General features: G+C 37.4%; 1 protein-coding gene across 1 annotated transcript in view; it reads right to left on the bottom strand.

Annotated features, from left to right (window-relative positions):
• Window positions 1-2,811: 2,811 nt before the first annotated feature.
• LOC110115569 (protein SPIRRIG) overlaps window positions 2,812-18,281 on the bottom strand; it is a 36,936-nt gene continuing 21,466 nt past the window's right edge. Inside the window, exons 15-19 of the mRNA XM_020848832.2 lie at window positions 15,167-18,211; window positions 6,065-6,373; window positions 5,660-5,966; window positions 4,665-4,811; window positions 2,812-4,588 (exon numbers count right to left, since the gene is read on the bottom strand). Of these exons, the coding sequence (XP_020704491.1) occupies window positions 3,404-4,588; window positions 4,665-4,811; window positions 5,660-5,966; window positions 6,065-6,373; window positions 15,167-18,211 (4,993 nt within the window). The 3' untranslated portion in view covers window positions 2,812-3,403. The remainder of the gene's footprint in view (window positions 4,589-4,664; window positions 4,812-5,659; window positions 5,967-6,064; window positions 6,374-15,166; window positions 18,212-18,281) is intronic.

Here is an 18,281-nt window from a genome sequence, read left to right as displayed (position 1 = left end):
TTGTTCTAACACTACAGGAAAATCACCCATTTCCGGCGGCATTTTCTGGCAGATATTTAGCATTTTTTGGCGGTTTTGTAATTTAGTGGCGGTTTTCCGGCGGTTAAAATTCCGCCGGTAAAAACTGCGCCGGAAAATAAATTCCGGCGGGCTTAAACCTCCGGTCAAATTAAAAAAAAAAAATCCAGCGCTCCGGCCAGCCACCGCGCTGCCGGAGCCTCGCCCTCCACTTCGATCCCGCTCCGGCCAGCCACCACGCTCCCGCGAAGCCGGAGCCTCGCCCGCCACCCTGTTCTCGCATGCAGGCCCCGCGCCCGCCCCCGTGCTACCCGATATATGTTAAGCATTAAGAGTTATAAGGGTCTGCTTCTGATATGCTAGTGCTGTGAGTCATAAGAGCCTATTTTTTATGGAAGGTATAAGAGCCTGAGGGAAATATATTATTTTATGCTATGATATACAAATTTTTTATTTATTTACTTTCAATGCATAGTCTACTTTACCTCAGTTACAGGTTTCTCTGTTTCAGTTATCTGCAATTAACATTATGCTTAGCATGATAAATTTCTAATAACTTGCTTTTAAATTCAATTAAATGCTTAATAAGTTAAATGTTTGGAAATTTATATTGGTGAGGGAATCCTATTGAGGTGTATTGACTCACACATACACTTCTTTCTATTTTAGGTCAGGAAAAGAAGAAAGACCCGTTAAGTTGCTGAGTAATCAGGTTTTGATATGTTTGAGTCTATAGAGGTATTTTCTGATTTTTTTTTATAGTCTTGGTAGTTTGTTTTATTTATGATGAATGAAAAAAAATAGAAACTTATGAATGAGTTTAGTTTTTGTTTATTGGAAATTAATTAGAAGCTTGATTCTATTTTTAAATTTTGAATGGAAGAAATCTGAAAAGAATTCCCTGAAACTTAGATCTTGGGTCTGGCCTATTAAAATTCAACACGATGTGACTTGTCTGTTTGGGGATCATGTCGGGTTGGGCTGTGACAATAGTTTTTAATATTGACACTTAGTAATTTTGAAAAAATATATATATCTAAACACTCCATAGAATAGTCTATATTAATCCCCTTGATCATATATTGTTATGTTGAAACTTAAGTGTCTTGATGACCTTGAAATTGAGTAATCTTAGACTCATTAGATTCCACTCTCCAAGAAGAGTTGCTTCTTTTGATTGCAAGTACACAAGATTCAAATATTATTTATTATTTAATTAATATCATGAACTTTTCAAGTACGCTTCAAGTATTTATTTCGGGCTCATTTAGACTCAAATCGAAATACTTCTGGTTTTGTTGGATTTATCTCATCAAAATATAGATTTTGACTATATGTTTGATAAAAGTGGGGCTCAAATGATTCTAAATTTAACCCAACAAGTTTACAATTCAAGTATCAATCAAATTAATGTTTGGATAACTTATCAATTATATTGGGTTCATTTTCAATCAAAATTTTGACTTGTGCCCCTTGAATTGGAGAAATTGTTAGAAGTTGGTAACATACATAGCTCTACATATTGATAAATAAGTACATTGTTATACTTTCATTATATATAAAAGCAACATAATCTTATGCTCTTTCCTCTAACAACACCACACTAAGTTTTCAACATATAGGCATGCTAGAATGCCCAACCATAGAGGAAATATTTATGGCGCCAATAACCTATGCGCACTGTCATTGCTCTAAATAAACCATTTAACAAATGTAATATAATAAGTCGCGAGTCAAGATCTATGCGTTGGATAATCAATAATTGGGAGGTACACAAATCATTAGCATTTTTTTTAAAAAAAAAATTGTATTGTAAGTTCAATTGGTTTTAAGAAATTGAAGGAAATGTAAACTCATTTTACTTTGTTATTCTTCACAACTTCCTATCTTTTGAGAGGGTGTGATAATTATAGGATTTCTCTAACTATTTTGACAAAGGCTTTCCATTTAGTTCAAAATTACAATAAAATGTACTAGCATTTTAAATGAATAGCACATTTTCTATCACTCAAGCAATATATATCACCTCACATCAAGAAAAACATTATGATTTTGATTGATTGGCCTTCACATCAATCATTTATGTTCAAACAAAATATAGTCTTCTCTCATAAAATTCTTCAAACATTTATTTGTGATTGATTATTCCATGCATAAGAGACCTTTATGGAGTCTCCACAATAAATGTTGGTTTTTCTCCAAGTAATAGTCTTCTGAATTGCATGTTTGAAGCTAAGTGAAGTTGCTAGATATTGACAACAATTGGCAATCTAGTGTATAGAAAGGGAATTTTGATTTTATATTACTTGTAATAGTCATAATTGAAGAAAAAAATCCCACAATTTATTTTCTTAGAATGTGCTTGAATATTCATTTAAAAAAATGCCTCCTCTTATACGTGCGAAGCACTTAATAAAGCCTGCCGTGAATAAAATTACGTCAAACAGGTTTATATTCAAAAATTGGTTTGAACTATAGTTCTAAAATGATTTGAACATTGTTGGATCCACAATCAAACCAACTTTAAATCATGATTGAACAAAAGTCTCAACGAAATTCGAATAATGTATGACCAACTTTTAACCAGACTGGAATTGAACTTGAACAAGGTTTGAATGAAGGATGGAAATCGTGATTGAACCTATTTCAAACCATATTTGAATCCTATTCATATAAGGTTTGAAAATGCTTTGAGGAGGGGTTCATACATGAATAGAATAGGATTTGAACCATGTTCAAATAAGATATTTCAACAAGTATTACAATTGTTTTGATTTTTTAAATTTTATCATAAGAAAAAAATGTAACACTTGCAATAAATCAAAACAAAGCAATATAGTTCTCCCCATTCTATTTAATTTACAATATTTTGTAACAAACCAAAAAACCCCTATAACAATTCCCATGAATGGATTCACATAACTAAACTGATACATTCCCTCTCTTAAAATGATGCAATAATACAATTTCTACCCTCATTGTCCCTCTTCAATTTCATTCTTTAAATATTTTGGTATTTCAAAAAAGAATTCAACTTGCATAATACATGGGAAACTTTGCTAGTTTACATCAAAACTTATAAACTAGCAAAGCTTGTATTGCACACCACAACAGCAATTCTCCACTTTCTATCCTTCTGATATTAAGTATCTTTGCAGACCTGTTAGCACTTATTTATGTCATATTCTGTAATCTCTTTTGCAATCTAAATACCCTGTAGGAGTTTCTTTGTACCTGTGACCAAAACCTGATGGCTTATATCTCTGTAATTTCCAGGCCAGCCCCTCACTGGGTTAAGCAGATGCTGCTTCATCTGCAACCTGAAACCCAGACTGGGAATTCAGGTTAGATTCAATTTTCGATACGGGATTCTTCGTTTGGAAGATTACCCTTGCCCGAAATTGGCTCTTAAGATATCTTCAGCTAGAGTCCAGGACAATAAGTGCCCTCCTGAGTCACCAGTTAGGAGCTGCTTGAGATCATTTGTTATATGCAGAGCTGTCACTGGATGTTTATGTGACTTCAGCACCTTATGGAGTTGTAATCTGTACTCTGGAGCTTCGCCGATGAGATTTAGCCCTCCCGAGCCATTTGTTGGCGACTTGTTCTTCCCACTAGACTCATCAATGTCATTGCAATGCACCATTTTCCAGACTTTCACAGCCCCACTCTGGTGTCCTGTAACATACCAGTTAGTGTCCTGCCAATCTGAAAATGTTGTGCTTGTCACAGACAAGATTAGATCGGATGGGAGCTGTGAAGTGTTGACAACAGCAAGGCAGTCTCCATTGATGCTCCACACTCCCAGAAGAACTCCAGCAGCTGTTAGGATCTCTCCGGTGAGGTCGTTGACATGTATGGCTGAAACCGGTGCCGGAAATTCAGGGAGTTGTTTGACAAAGGCCAAACTTGAAAGATCCCATAAGATGACAGTGCAGTCGTCGGAGCCTGAGGCGATTAATGTGTAAGGTTGGCTGACATAAACACAGGTGACCTTGGCTGTGTGGGCGCAGAGAGCCCGCTCAAGGTGAAGGCTGCGTTGTACTCGAACACTATCTTTGGAAAATCTCCAGACTGCAACTACGCCATCATCACCCCCAGTAACAAGAATCTGACCGTCATGGCTCACTCCAGTACAGAGGATTTGATTCCCACCATGAAGGTTCTCATGAGTGGAGAGGAGTCTGTCTTGATCATAATTCATGATCCTCACACTTCGATCAGGGAAACCCCATGCAATGTACTTGCTGTATGTTCTAGGTTTAAGCAGATTGTTTGAGGCTGCAATAAGAACCTTATCATGGAAGGTGACAATTTGAGAAATGGATGATGGAGACTTGCGGATTTCGTGGGGTAGAAGGTGAGCAGAGTAGCGAAGTGGGTGAAGAGGAATTTTTCTATCAATTCGGCGCTTCGCATGAGGTTTCTGAAATAATTGCTTTGGAGTTTGGCCAAAATGATTGATCTGAGCAAGAATGGAAGCTTTCATGGCAGGATCAGTCACAGAGTCTATGTCAACATTTCCTTCATAGGTGTAGTGATAGAAGACATTTACAGCATCCTCAGCTGCCTGCAAACATTGAATGGATCAAGTTATAGGGTTCAGTAATGACAGATAACAGAGAGTTACTAAGGTTATTACTAACCTTTCCTCTCTGCTTGTAACCGAAAATTAGATCAATCCAGTTATGCAGATTCTCAGAAACATAATCTGATTCCAGCGCTTCCCTATGTTTTCTTATGAATTCCCTTGGACTTCCTTTCGCCCAAGGAGGCAAAATAACATCACCAACCTGAAAAGGAAATATTGCACTATAGGCATAAGAAAACTTGATACATGATTAGGATGTTCATCTCAGCTGAACGCGTTAAGTCTATACGCAACGGATTGGACGGTAAGAAAAAAGTTCAAGGCAGCATTTTAGGGTTGTTTATGGTGGTCTGTGAGTGGTTTGTGGTAGTGAAGGGTGGGCTATGATGCACAGAGACGGACACAGCGACACGGATACGATACGAAATGGACATGGGACACGTCAATTATTGAAAATATAGGACACGGACACGGGTTGGACAAAGTATTATTATTTTTATATTTTAAAATTAGTGTAAAAAATTAAATAAGTATAATTTTAAAAATAATTTAGAAATAATAAATCATTTAACTAGAATTTGTGCTTAAAATGATTAGTATAGAATGTCGAGAGTCGGGCCTCGATGCCATTTATCAATCACCGAGAGAGGAGATGAAAATATCTTCACTGCCAAAGAGAAATGAAAATAAGAATATTTGATGAATGAGCATTAAGTGCGGACGTTGATTTGGGGTTGTGGATAGGAAATAAAAATTTTTGTTTAAATCCTGCAAAATACAATAAATTATATTTAAAAAAATTCATAAAATATTTAAGATACGTGTGTCGGACATGTAAGTCCAATTTGTATTTGATATTTTTTTAATCGGACACATCTTCGGCGTGTCCGACATTTGTCGGAGTGTTGGACGAGTGTCGTGTCGGACACTGCACGCTTCTTTGAGGAGAAGTGTCGGTGCATCATAGAGGGTGGGCTTAAGAAAGGTTGCGATCATAGAAAGGGGAAAAATAAAAACATAAAAAAGAAAAGGATGATGGGCGTGCCTCACCTTCTCACCGGACTGCTTTTCTCCCAAGTCCAGGTTAAAACGATTTTCCAGGAACTCTGGCAAGTAGAAGAACTCAGGAATAAGCTCCTTCACATCTGAGGTATTACCCCTCCCTGCAGCACTCAACCAAGTATCCCTCACGCTATTGAACAAGCGGTCGGCATGGTCAAATTGGCCCCCTTGCAGAGTTTGGTTTTCGGCACTGAATGGTGGCAACCTTAAAAGATAAAAAAGAACAATCCCAGCACTGGAGTAATGAGAACCATAGTGAAATTTTGGTACATCAGGGTCATCCCAACTCTCATATCTGAAAAAAAGACATGAAATTCAATTTAACAACACTCCCCAGTAAGGTGAAAGAGAACAATAGTTCTAGAAGCTATTAATAAATCAAATAGAACCAACCTCTTCTTGAACTCTTCCTCTCCTTCTGGTGTTTGGCATCCCATTGGTTTATCCAATTTTCGGAAAGTTTTTGGATTGAATAAATCTAGAATTTCACTTTCATAATCTGCAAGCACCCATGGAAATACTGGGTACTGCGTCAGATCACTATATCCACGGCCAGCAAGCGTGTTAAGATGCATAAGGTACTGGAAATTACTGATCTCTCCATTTTGCCATCTTTTTGAGAAGGACTTCGCTGCAATCTTAAAAAGGCGGCCTCCCTCATTGCCATCTTGTTTAGAAGCACCTGAAATAGTTATATCCAACCTGCAAGGCGAATATGATTATTAGCATAGTCAGCATACAAGTTCTCTTATCGTAAATAACCATGTCCAATTTCAAGGGGGATTTAGAATGAATATTGACAATGAAGGATCAAATAAGTAAAAATAAAAGAAACAGTTAATTCATTAATTTTATCTTAAAGATGCTTAAATTAGTGGAAGACGATATATCTCCATTACAAATGGAGCAGAAAGCAAAACAGTAGTAGTAATATTGGCATTTACCATAGCCAAAGCAACGCTAAGAAACTATCTTTGATATTTGTTTTATTTATAGATTGATTTGCGGATCTTCATGCACCTACATATTAATGAAAAAGCTAAACCAACGCAGCATCATATTTACTGGATGAGAAAAGCGCTTTGTTATAATCAGGTTCTTATGCAATAGATTGAGGACTCAATGATATCCCTGCTCTATTTTAACTACCGTGGAAGGACCCATTTTTTTAACCGTATAATATGAAAAGAATAGCAAGTGTAAGATTGAGATATACCCTGTCAACAATGGAAAAGGAAAAATAACATAAAACCTTGATTTTAGGCTTGGGAACTACGTGTGTGATAGAAAACAGCCACCAAAATGCAGGAAATTGTTGAATTTCAGAGAAATTGAGCAAGTTTGATGCAGAAATTTCAAACTTAATAGAGAAAACAGCAAGAAAAAAAATCTCCAATTTAACAAAAGAACAAGAAAAACAGCAAGCGATACAAGAATCTTCAATTCGAGAGGAAGATTCAACTCTCCAAATCTCTAGCCAAAACCTAGAGCCCAAAAGCAAAACCCTAGGTCTCAAATTCAGCCTCCAAACTCAAGATAACTCTAACCCTAACCAAAAGGAAATTACTTAAAGCAAAATATAGTTAATTAATCCCTAAACAACCCCCAAGTTTGAATTTTCCCTCCCAAACCCATGAGACTTTCCGCGCCACTACAAGTGATCTTCCAGCTGGGCGAATCGCCCCTCCTCCCGGATTGATCCCAAGGACACGACCCATATCTACAGTAAAGTGAGTCCCGAAGCTTTCCAATCAATGAGTGGGCCCCACCCCTGCTCTGCCCCCCTCCAAGTTCCTCCCCTCTTTGGACCCGCCGCCTGTAGCAGTGAACCGGTCTAGGAGGGAGGAGTTTAGCTTGGGCTGGCCTAACTAGACTGTTGTATGAGCGGCTGAACTAAAGGATGAATGTCTCCCTCATCCTCCAGTCTGACCCCTTCCAAGAGCTGCAATTACACCAAAAATCATCATCCCACTTCATGTATGGTCCTGATCAGAGATTTGAGAGATACCCTAGCCTTGGTTAGCCCAGCATCGCCTTGAATCACCATCCTCCTACCCCTTACCACTAGCTCCATCCTCAGTGCTCCCCAATTGACCTTGGTATCCCCCAAGGTCTGTAGCCATTTCATCCCCAAGATGACATCAGTGCTCCCCAACTCCAGTGAGAGAAAGTCCTCCCTCATATGGATCTCCTGAATAGTCAGCACTACTCCCCTACATACTCCTCTAAATCCCTAGTGTAGGTCCCTAAGGTAGTGGTCATCATGTATGGTCCTGATCAGAGATTTGAGAGATACCCTAGCCTTGGATAGCCCAGCATCGCCTTGAATCACCATCCTCCTACCCCTTACCACTAGCTCCATCCTCAGTGCTCCCCAATTGACCTTGGTATCCCCCAAGGTCTGTAGCCATTTCATCCCCAAGATGACATCAGTGCTCCCCAACTCCAGTGAGAGAAAGTCCTCCCTCATATGGATCTCCTGAATAGTCAGCACTACTCCCCTACATACTCCTCTACCCATTTCAACCTTTCCCGTTCCCATCATTCCACTAATTTCACCCTTAATAGATCTACAATCTGATTGGAGATGAAATTGTGGGTTGCCCCACTGTCGATCAGCACCACCATCTATCTGTCAGCTATTTCTCACTTCACTTTCATAGTGTGATTCGGGGTGAATCCCGCCACTGAGTTTAGAGAGAATTCCACCACATTCAAATGCAACTTCTCCTCTTCCTCCACTACTAGCCTGCTTTCACCTCCCTCTTCAGCTTCCTCATCATCACAGACGGTGGGAACCTAAATAGTTCGGTCCTTACACCTATGCCCTGGCATGTATTTCTCGTCACATCTGAAGCACACCCCCGTTGCCCTTTTCTCCTGTATCTCCTTCTCAATAAGCTTCATGAAATTTCACCCAGATACCCCTCCTCCAATTTTCTCCTTTGACACTTCCCTCAAACTCCCTAGTGTATGTCCCTAAGGTAGTGGTCATCCTGTATGACCCCCCTTCCCTCAAACTCCCTAGTGTTCATCCTGAGTTTAGAGAGAATTCCACCACATTCAAATGCAACTTCTCCTCTTCCTCCACTACTAGCCTGCTCTCCCCTCCCTCTTCAGCTTCCTCATCATCACAGACGGTGGGAACCTAAAGAGTTCGGTCCTTACACCTATGCCCTGGCATGTATTTCTTGTCACATCTGAAGTACACCCCTCTTGCCCTTTCTCCTATATCTCCTTCTCAATAAGCTTCATAAAATTTCACCCAGATACCCCTCCAATTTTCTCCTTTGACACTTCCCTCAAAATCCTAGGTAGTGGTCATCATGTATGACCCCCCCCCCCCTCTAAGTTGCATCCCCTAGCCCTCCTCTCAAGATACTTTTGGTCCTCTACCAACTATGCTAGCTCCATGGTCTCTACCAAATCATGTGGCCTCATCACTCTAACTGTTGCTCGGATCTCCGATTTAAACCCTTTCATAAAATTTTCCTCTAACACTATCTCTGAAAGTCAGTCTAGCCTGATGGCCAAATAGTTAAACTTGTCACGATACTCTGTTATGGTCCCCTTCTGTGTCAGGGAAAAGAACTGCTCATAGAAGTCTCCTCTCCTACTGGTTAAGAAACGTTCTAATAAACAATCCTAGAACTCCGTCCAACTCCGAATGGGTCGACTCATGTCCCTCTATTGATACCATGCCAATGCCTTCCCTTCTAAGCACAGTCTAGCCGTTTTCAATTTCTCCTCTTCTGTCAACCTATTGACTGCAAATTATCGCTCCACCTTATAGTCATCGCCCTCAAAGTTGTGCATCTTCAGATTTCTCACCTTTGGATCACCCCCGTTTCTCCTGAATCCTTCATAGCCTCCTCTTCCTCGAAGAGAAGGTGCCCCCGAATTGTCTGGATCTTCCCTTCGGCGCTCATACCCAAATCCTTCCTCAAAATCCTCTCTTCTTTCAAAATCAACACCTCGGCAATCGAAATCATCCCCTCCTTATAAATTCAACACCCTTCTTTCGTAGTCCACGCTCATATCCTCCGTAGAAAGTAGTTCTAGAAGAGGCATTCCGTCTTCTCCCTCCAAGATCTCCACTTCTGGATTGCCCCTTCCTCTAAATGTGTTAGGGTTCCCACCTCTTTCATGGCCACCAGTAGATTCCTTTACTTCTGATGTCGCCGGATTGGATTTGGCTTCAAGCATTTTCTTCAGCATGCCTTCCACCACGGTGAACTTTCCCTTTATCCTTTAATTGACGGATGCGATCAGATTTTGAAAATAAAAAATCTTCTCATCAAAATTTGATTTGAGTTGCCCAAGCTCTCCCTCCAAAACTTCCACTTTCCTTCCAGCCATTGGTTCACCTTAGATCGACATTCTCTGATAACAATTTGATAGAAAACAACCACCACAATGCAGGAAATGCTGGTTTGATGCAGAAATTCCAAATTTAGTAGAGAAAACAACAAGAAAAAAAATCTCCAATTCAACAAAAGAACAATAAAAACAGCAATCGATACAAGAATCTTCAATTCGAAAGGAAGATTCAACTCTCTAAATCTTTAGACAAAGCCTAGAGCCCAAAAACAAAACCCTAGATCTAAAATTCAGCCTCCAAATTCAAGATAATCTTAACCCTAGCCAAAAGAAAATTACTTAAAGCAAAATATAATTAATTAATCCCTAAATAGCCCCCAAGTTTGAATTTCCCTCCTAAACCCTTGCTCCAATCAATGAGTGGGCCCCACCCTTGTCTCTCCCCCTCCAGGTTTCGCCCCTCTTTGGGGTCGCCTCTTGTAACAGTGAACAAGTCCAAGAGGGAACGGTTCAGCTTGGGCCTGCCTAATAGTGTGTTGGCTTTAGCCATGTCAACTCATATCATGTCGCTAGAATTCCTAGCCTAAAAAAAAGACCAATCTGTTAGGTAAGCCCTGCTTTTTTTTTTTTAAGAATTTGGTTGCATCCATTAAGCCTGGTTAAACTCCTCCAAATTGTTCAAGCAGTTTAACTCCTAAGATTTTCAATGTTTAGATTTGGACAACAAAGAAAAAGTGATACAGAGTCTCTCCCTTGGTGCTTCTTCTCCAATGGGTGTTGCAGAGTAATTTCGCCAGTTCACCCATCGTGTCTCAAGTGAACTCCGATCGAGCTCGAGTCGAGCTCTCGAGTCGGGGAGTTAAAGGATGAGCTGAGTTTGATTTCATTTTCTGGGCTCAACTTGAGCTCGAGCTCTAGTTCGAGCCGGTTTTATGACAAACAAGCCGAGCTTGAGTTTGCTATGACTCAAGCTCGACTTGTCTCGTTTACACCCCTAATCTAGATGGATGTCTTGTACACAAGGGTTATGCGTACGCCTTTAATTGGAAGTTTTATTACCATAGAGAAGATGACAATAGAACTTGTTTATGAACATCTATCAAGCCTGTAAACTAGAAATATATGCATGCCACTTATGACATTAGATCTAGAAATATATGCATACCACTTTTGACATTTCTAACACTTGTGAGATGGATGAAGCATAAGATACGTTTTGATACCTTGATACTAAATCGAATTAGAAATCATATTTCATCAAATAAAATGTACTGGAATATCTGCTAAGAATAATATTTACATTCTCATAAAACAACATTCATTTAAGCATCCCATGGTTATTCATATGAAGGAATTCGTATAACTTAAGGTAGTTACTAAGGTTTTAATTTTTTTTTTCCTTTAAAATTTGGTGGAGTGGAATAGGCAAGGGGAAGTGATGCATATGGGTGGCTAATATTTAGATACAATTACCTTAAAAAAATAACTCTAATACTAATTGATAAAGAAAGGAAGATTTGATATGAGAATGATTTTATGATGCTGGCCATTATTAATGATTTCTTTCTTGATTTTCCTCTTATTTGACTAGCTTGATTGCTCCATTGAATTCACCCTCAAACGAGAAAAGATATTTAGATAAAAAGAGATTTTAGAGCATGTAAAGAAGAGGAAAATCAATTTTTGAAAAAAAATCATAAGTAATACTTTGAAAAAATCGTTAGTAATACTCAATGGCAAAGAGTAGAGTATAAAGGAGAGGATTTTTTTTAGATGCAATTCATTAATTAATAATTAGAATAATATTCACCCATCCTTACGTACTAAAATAAAATTACAAATTTAAATTTCAACTAATTTACAACTAAATCAAAGTTATAAAAATCATACTACATAATTTAAAATAAAAGTAATTCTAAAATTAAATATATTTTAAATTGAAATCAAATGTAAAAAAAAATCTTAAAATAATAGGATAATATGAAATAATATTTACATATGCCTTAAGCTGCATGAGATAGCTTTGTCGTATTAGGATTTAAATACAACAACAACAACAAACCTTTAATCCACTACGTGTGGTCGACTACATAAATATTTTTTCTCCATTGTGTCCTGCTAAGAGTCAAAATCTAATTTAAATCTAATAAAAAAGGTCATTTCGAATATTTTCTAACCAAGTTTTTTTAGATCTACCTCTACTTTTCTTAACATAGGTCAAATCTAATACATCTACTTTCCTAATCAGGTCATCGAAAGGCCGATGTTTTATGTGACAAAACAATCTAAGGAGAGTCTCTCAAATCTTATCTGCCACTGGAGCTACTCCAACCTTTTCATGTATATGCTCGTTTTGCATTTTGTCTCTAAGAGTAAAGCCACACATTCACATGAGCATCCTCATCTCTGCAACACTTAACTTAATTTTATGCTTCACTTTTAATGGCTAACATTCTGCATCATAAAACATTGCAGGTCTCACCGCCATCTTATAGAATTCTCCCTTAAGTTTGAGAGGTATTTTTCTATCACACAACAGGCTCGACGCAATCTTCACTTCAACCATCCAACTTAAATTCTACTAATAATATCCCATTTATTTCACCATTAGTCTGGATAATAGACCCAAGATATCTAAAATGTGTACTATTATTATGACTTGATTGGCCAAAGTCACAATTCCCCACTAGATTTCTTATTACTAAAATTACACTCCATATATTTAATTTTAGATCTACTCAAACGACAACCTTTAAACTCTAAGATTAACCTCCATCATTCAAGTTTACCTTCAATCCCTCTCTAGTCTTATCAACAAAAAGAATATCATCAGCAAAACGCATACACTAGGGTACATCCTCTTGCAAATGTCTAGTAAAAACATCCATGACTAAAGCAAACATATATAAGCTTAAAGTTGATCATTGGTGTAATCCAACTGAAATAGAATAAATACTTGGTCAAACTAGCGTGCTTAATAGCTCTTACATGCATATCCTCAATGACTTGAGTATAAGAATTATAAACCCCTTTCTTTTCTAAAACTCTCCATAACACTTCTCTTGGAACTTTATCATAAGCTTTCTCTAAATCAATAAATATCATATGTAGATCCTCCTTATTCTCTCTATACTTCTCCATCAAACCTCTCAATAAATGTATAGCTTCTATAGTAGACCTACACAACATGAATCTAAATTGATTTTAAGAAACATTAGTATCATTTCATAACCTATGCTCAATAACTCTCTCCCATAGTTTTAAAGTGACATATTAACTTAATTCATCTATAATTCACACACTTTGGTGCATCACCTTTATTATTAAAAATATGAATCAACACACTCCACTCATTTGACATATTTTCAGTCTTCAAAATAATATTGAAAAATTTCATAAGCCCAAAAATTCCTTCATCTCCTTAGCATTTTTCACATCTATATTGGAATATCATTAGGTACAACAACTTTTCCACACTTCATTTTCTTTAAAGCCTCTATAACTTCAATTTTACTAATATGCTGTTAAAATAAAAAATTTCTATTTTCATTTAGAGTGTTAATGCATCTAAAATCAAAAGTATTTTTACAATCTTCATTGAAAAGCTCATCAAAATAACTCATCCACCTTTATTGAATATCCTCTTCTAATAAAAAAACCTTTTTCTTTTCATCTTTAATACACTTTATTTGAACTAAATCGTACTTTTTTTTTCTTGGATAATTTATACATAAATCTTTGATCCTCCTTAATATCTAATATATTATATAAATCATTAAAAACTAAATTCTTTACATCATATATTACTTTCTTACTGACCCCACAGAGGGACAAAAGCTTGTTGTTGTTGTTGTATATATTGCTTTCTTAGACTCTTTACGGGCCTCATTATATCTTTTTTAATTTTCCAAGATATTACATCTAAACTAATTATTATAATAAAGCTTCTTATTTTTTTGTATTTTCTTGTTCATTTTGATTCCACCGCCAACTATGTTTCACTATTAGAGTTTTTCCTTCTGATACTCTAAACTATCCTTTGCAATATTCCTAGTATCATTAGCTACTTTTTTCTCACGTAACATTAGTTTTCTCATATACAATCAAAATCTTAAGATCTTGAATCTTATTCTTAAAGATATTTTTCTTAGTGTTTTTTAAATGCCCCCATCTAATTCTAGGACAATATTTTACTTTATTTTTCATATTATATCATTCATCTTAAAATCCAAAACTAATAAGCGATGATGGGCACAAAAACTTTCGCTCGAATAATTTTATAAACTTTACATTCTAAACGATCTATTTTTCTTATAAAAAAATAATCAATCTGAGTTCTATTATATCCATTCTTAGAATTGATGAGATGCTCCTCTATTTTCTTAAATAAGGTGTTAGCAATTATAAAATCATAAGCTAGAGATAAATCTAATATGGTTCTAGCACTTTCCCAAACCCATAATCATACTGATTGCTTTTAAAATCTTATCCATCTCTATTAATATGTCCATCCGTTTAAATCTATTCTAATAAAAACTCTTTATTCAAGAGGTATTTTTTGAATTAATTTTTCTAAGTCATTCCAAAATTTTAATTTTGAATAAATATTTAAACCTATTTGAGGACCATAATCACTTATAATATTAATTATCTTAGCATCAATAACAATCTTTAAAGCTACAATTCATTGTGTCATGTCGGACACTGTATGCCTCTTTGAGGAAAAGTGTCGGTACATCACAGACAATACAGCACACAAGTGATACAAATACATCTTTCGACAAGCGTCCTTGAAGCATAAGAATAAAGAATATCACACATCCCAATCCAGAATTTTTTCTTTAGGTTTCTCAAAATTTTTATTCTTATGAATTGACCATTGCCTTCATTTTATAAGATGGATTACACAATTTGATATAACATTTCTAGACTGAAATAAAGAAAAGAAAATTTAGCCGTTTTGATCTAAAAGAACAAATGTACCTCCACATAATGCATAATGAACAAACGAGTCCGTACAAGTTCCTAAACTAAATACTTCCTATGATTGGTCAAACAAAGATTCAAGGACAAATCAACAGCTTAACAACTGTAAAATAAATAATCAGTACACCCGAGAGATTATGGAAAAACAAAAATAGAACAGAAAAAAAGGGTCAAAGTATGAATGCATACATGTTGTTGCGAGGAAGATTCATGGCAACTAGGTTTCTGAAGACTTCCTCCCGCTCCTTTTTGTGAAAAACCAAAAGGTCGTTGCATCCATCCATGCTAAAAATCTCAACAGCTACAGGACGAAGTTGGTATTCACGTTTCACAAGTTCATAAACATTATCAAGCTTCCACATATGCCATGAATGGGGAAGATTACCACTGGTACAAACTTTCTCCTTCCCCCATGCACCCCCATTGTAAGCCCATGCTCTTCCACCAACCAATGATTTTGAACTAATGCTCCATGTAGAATGTGACTTAGACTGGAATTCAATGCCTCCTGAAATATCCTTCTTCACACCCAAAGCTTGGTCTATAACAGAGAGTTCATCTTCAGTCTCCTTCTCACATATGCATCCAGAATCATCAATGTAGAAATTCTCAATGACATATAAGCAGAGGTCCCCTATAAGAAATATACCATCATGCTTGTCTAAGCCTACAACTCTTTCACAATTATACTTGAATCTTATTTTTTCTGACGGTTCAAGATAAGGCCTGATAAGATATTCACCATTATCATGCAGTTCTTTCTCTGATTTCTCATCAACACCTTTCAAGTCTTCACCCCTCATGGAGGGTGACTGTCTTGGAGAGCCAATGTCAGATCTTGCATTGAAACTCTCTGTTATTCGAGCAGAACCAGAACTAGACTTGACACCAGGTTCTTGAGCAAACTGAAGACTTGGCTCATTCACACTGCTGGAACGATCATCGGTCCAGGAGCTGTGGCCAAATCCTGACCTTTCAACTTTGAACTCATCAATGTCCTTGAAAAGAGACTCTTCATCATCCCCATTAAACTTCTGCTCACCAGTTTCAGCCAAAAGATTGAAATATGGATCAGAATCAGCTCTCGGGGTATCCAGACCAGTTTTTTCCCTCAATAGCTTATTGTCTCCAAATCCAAATCCCCTTGTCAGAATGCTCTGAAGTATATCCAGTTTTAAGCTGCAACGTTCAAGTTTCTTGCGCATGCGATATGGACCTTCAATGGGACAAAGCTGCCATTGAGATTCTGAAGAAGAAGAGTAGACGGGGAATATACCTCGTTCATGAACAAGCTGTTGCAAATGAGTATGCCACTCACTCTCAGCATGGAGAACCCATCCATACTTATCTTGGCGTATGACCCTCAGTTCAGTTGCCATCAAATCACGAACTAACTCAAGCGCATATCTCCTTTCATTTATTTGTTCCAAGTGTCGTACGTCAAATCTTGAGGCATCTCGTAATTTCCTTGCCATTTCTCTCTTACGACGAACCTCCATACCTTTGATACGCACTCCAGGGAATTTTGCTGACCCAGTAACACATTGAATCCACATAATAGCAGCACATTGCTCCAAAACCATATTAATAGTCTGTTCTGACTTCTGAAACCATTCAGAAAACACCAAGAGATTTCCTGTTAACAATTTATCAAAACCACCATGCAAAACATCCAAACTTTTTCCCTGGTTTGGCTTGGAGACGAGTAAATCCTCAAGAGCTGGTCGACGATGCAATAATAGATGTTTGAATACATCCACTGCCAGTTCTCGAGCAGCTTGTCGTTTGTCACGGAGAAGAGAAATGAGATTTATACAAAGGCAACAAACCAAATCAGTGTCAAGATTGCTTGGACAGAGAATAAGTCTTTTGTTGGCCACTATTAATTGCAAAACTGTACATATACTGATAGTAGATTCATCCTGAACCGTCTTTGTACCAGAAACTTTACCACTCTCTGCCAGAAAGCCCAAATTAGAAATAAACTCATCTTCCACAATAGATGCTAAGAATGATGGCATAAAACAATACATTATCATACGGTTTGTATTTTTCAAAATTGCATGTATATATGCTTCAAGTTGCCTACTTCCCCTAGTAATGTACAAAAGGCCTTTGCCTACAGGAGACGCATCTTGAATGCGGCCATCTTTGTTAGCGAGTTGCAACATGGACAATAAGAACTCTAGTGTTCTCAACACCCCAACAGGCTGAGGAAAAGAGCCCATATAAACACGGTCTACAATCATCCAGCATAGGCTATCTAGATTCACAGACCAACGGCTCTTGTCGAGTTTCTTCTCATTTTCCTCATCATCAAGCAAGAGACGCCTTTCCAAGAAGTTCAATAATCTACCTAGGCACAAACCTTGGAAAACTAAAGCTGAATCAGCATCTACATACAAAGGAACAGCTTCTAAAATGCTTTCAAGAAATTGAGTTGCCTTCAACTGCTCTAAGACAACATCCGCAAGAACTTCAGCGATGAAATCTAGAATAGCAGTTGCCCCAGCAGAACAAGGGCCACCTCCATATCCAAAATCATCAATTTCAAGTAATACTTTTGTATTGATTGGAAAATACATGTTTGCAGCAGATAAACCATGCAATATTGCCCGTGCATCAGGCGATGTTTCAAATTCCTTCATGGATAAAGATGATCCCATGGGTGACGTAGCAGGCAACACTCCTTTTGCATCTTTACCTCCAGTACTGCCAAGCCAAGAAGTTAGCACAAGGGCAGGTGAGGCCGGCGTTATGGATAATTTAGAAAATGATTTCTCAGATAGAATAGGAGAATCTGGCGGATAAACTGATGCAGAGCTTAATGAATCTGTTGGAGGGGTTAGATCTGCAATTCCGTTTGAATGATTAAATTTCAACTCAACTGTCTCAAAACTAGTTGTATTCTGCAAGATTTCAGGATTCTCAAAATTTTTGAGAGTTTGTGTGTTTTCGCCTGTTGTGATAGATTCCAAAATGGGAGAAGAAGCCATTTTCACAACACTATCACTAACAAAGGTATTCATTCCCACTATATCTTCTGAGCTACTACTCTTCTGCTCTTGCGGAAAACTACCTAAGCTCACAGAAGTTTTACTGGACTGCTCTTGATCTGCTGGCAAGCTCGTATAGGTATTCTGCGAGCTAGAATTATCATCGTTGTCATTCATGCCTTTCTCATCATTTTCTGTAGGCTTAAGATTTTTTGCCATCCTCATCGCACAATCAGCCCTGGATGACAAAAAGCAGTGAAGAAAAAGAAAAGATTGATCTAGTGAGACAGCAAGGGGTTAAAGGTAAA

The sequence above is a fragment of the Dendrobium catenatum genome, unplaced genomic scaffold (assembly GCF_001605985.2).
Source record: "Dendrobium catenatum unplaced genomic scaffold, ASM160598v2 fragScaff_scaffold_1508, whole genome shotgun sequence".
In the NCBI taxonomy this organism is placed as follows: domain Eukaryota; kingdom Viridiplantae; phylum Streptophyta; class Magnoliopsida; order Asparagales; family Orchidaceae; genus Dendrobium; species Dendrobium catenatum.
Note: the sequence above shows the minus strand (reverse complement) of the source record. Positions and strands in the feature narration are given on the sequence as shown.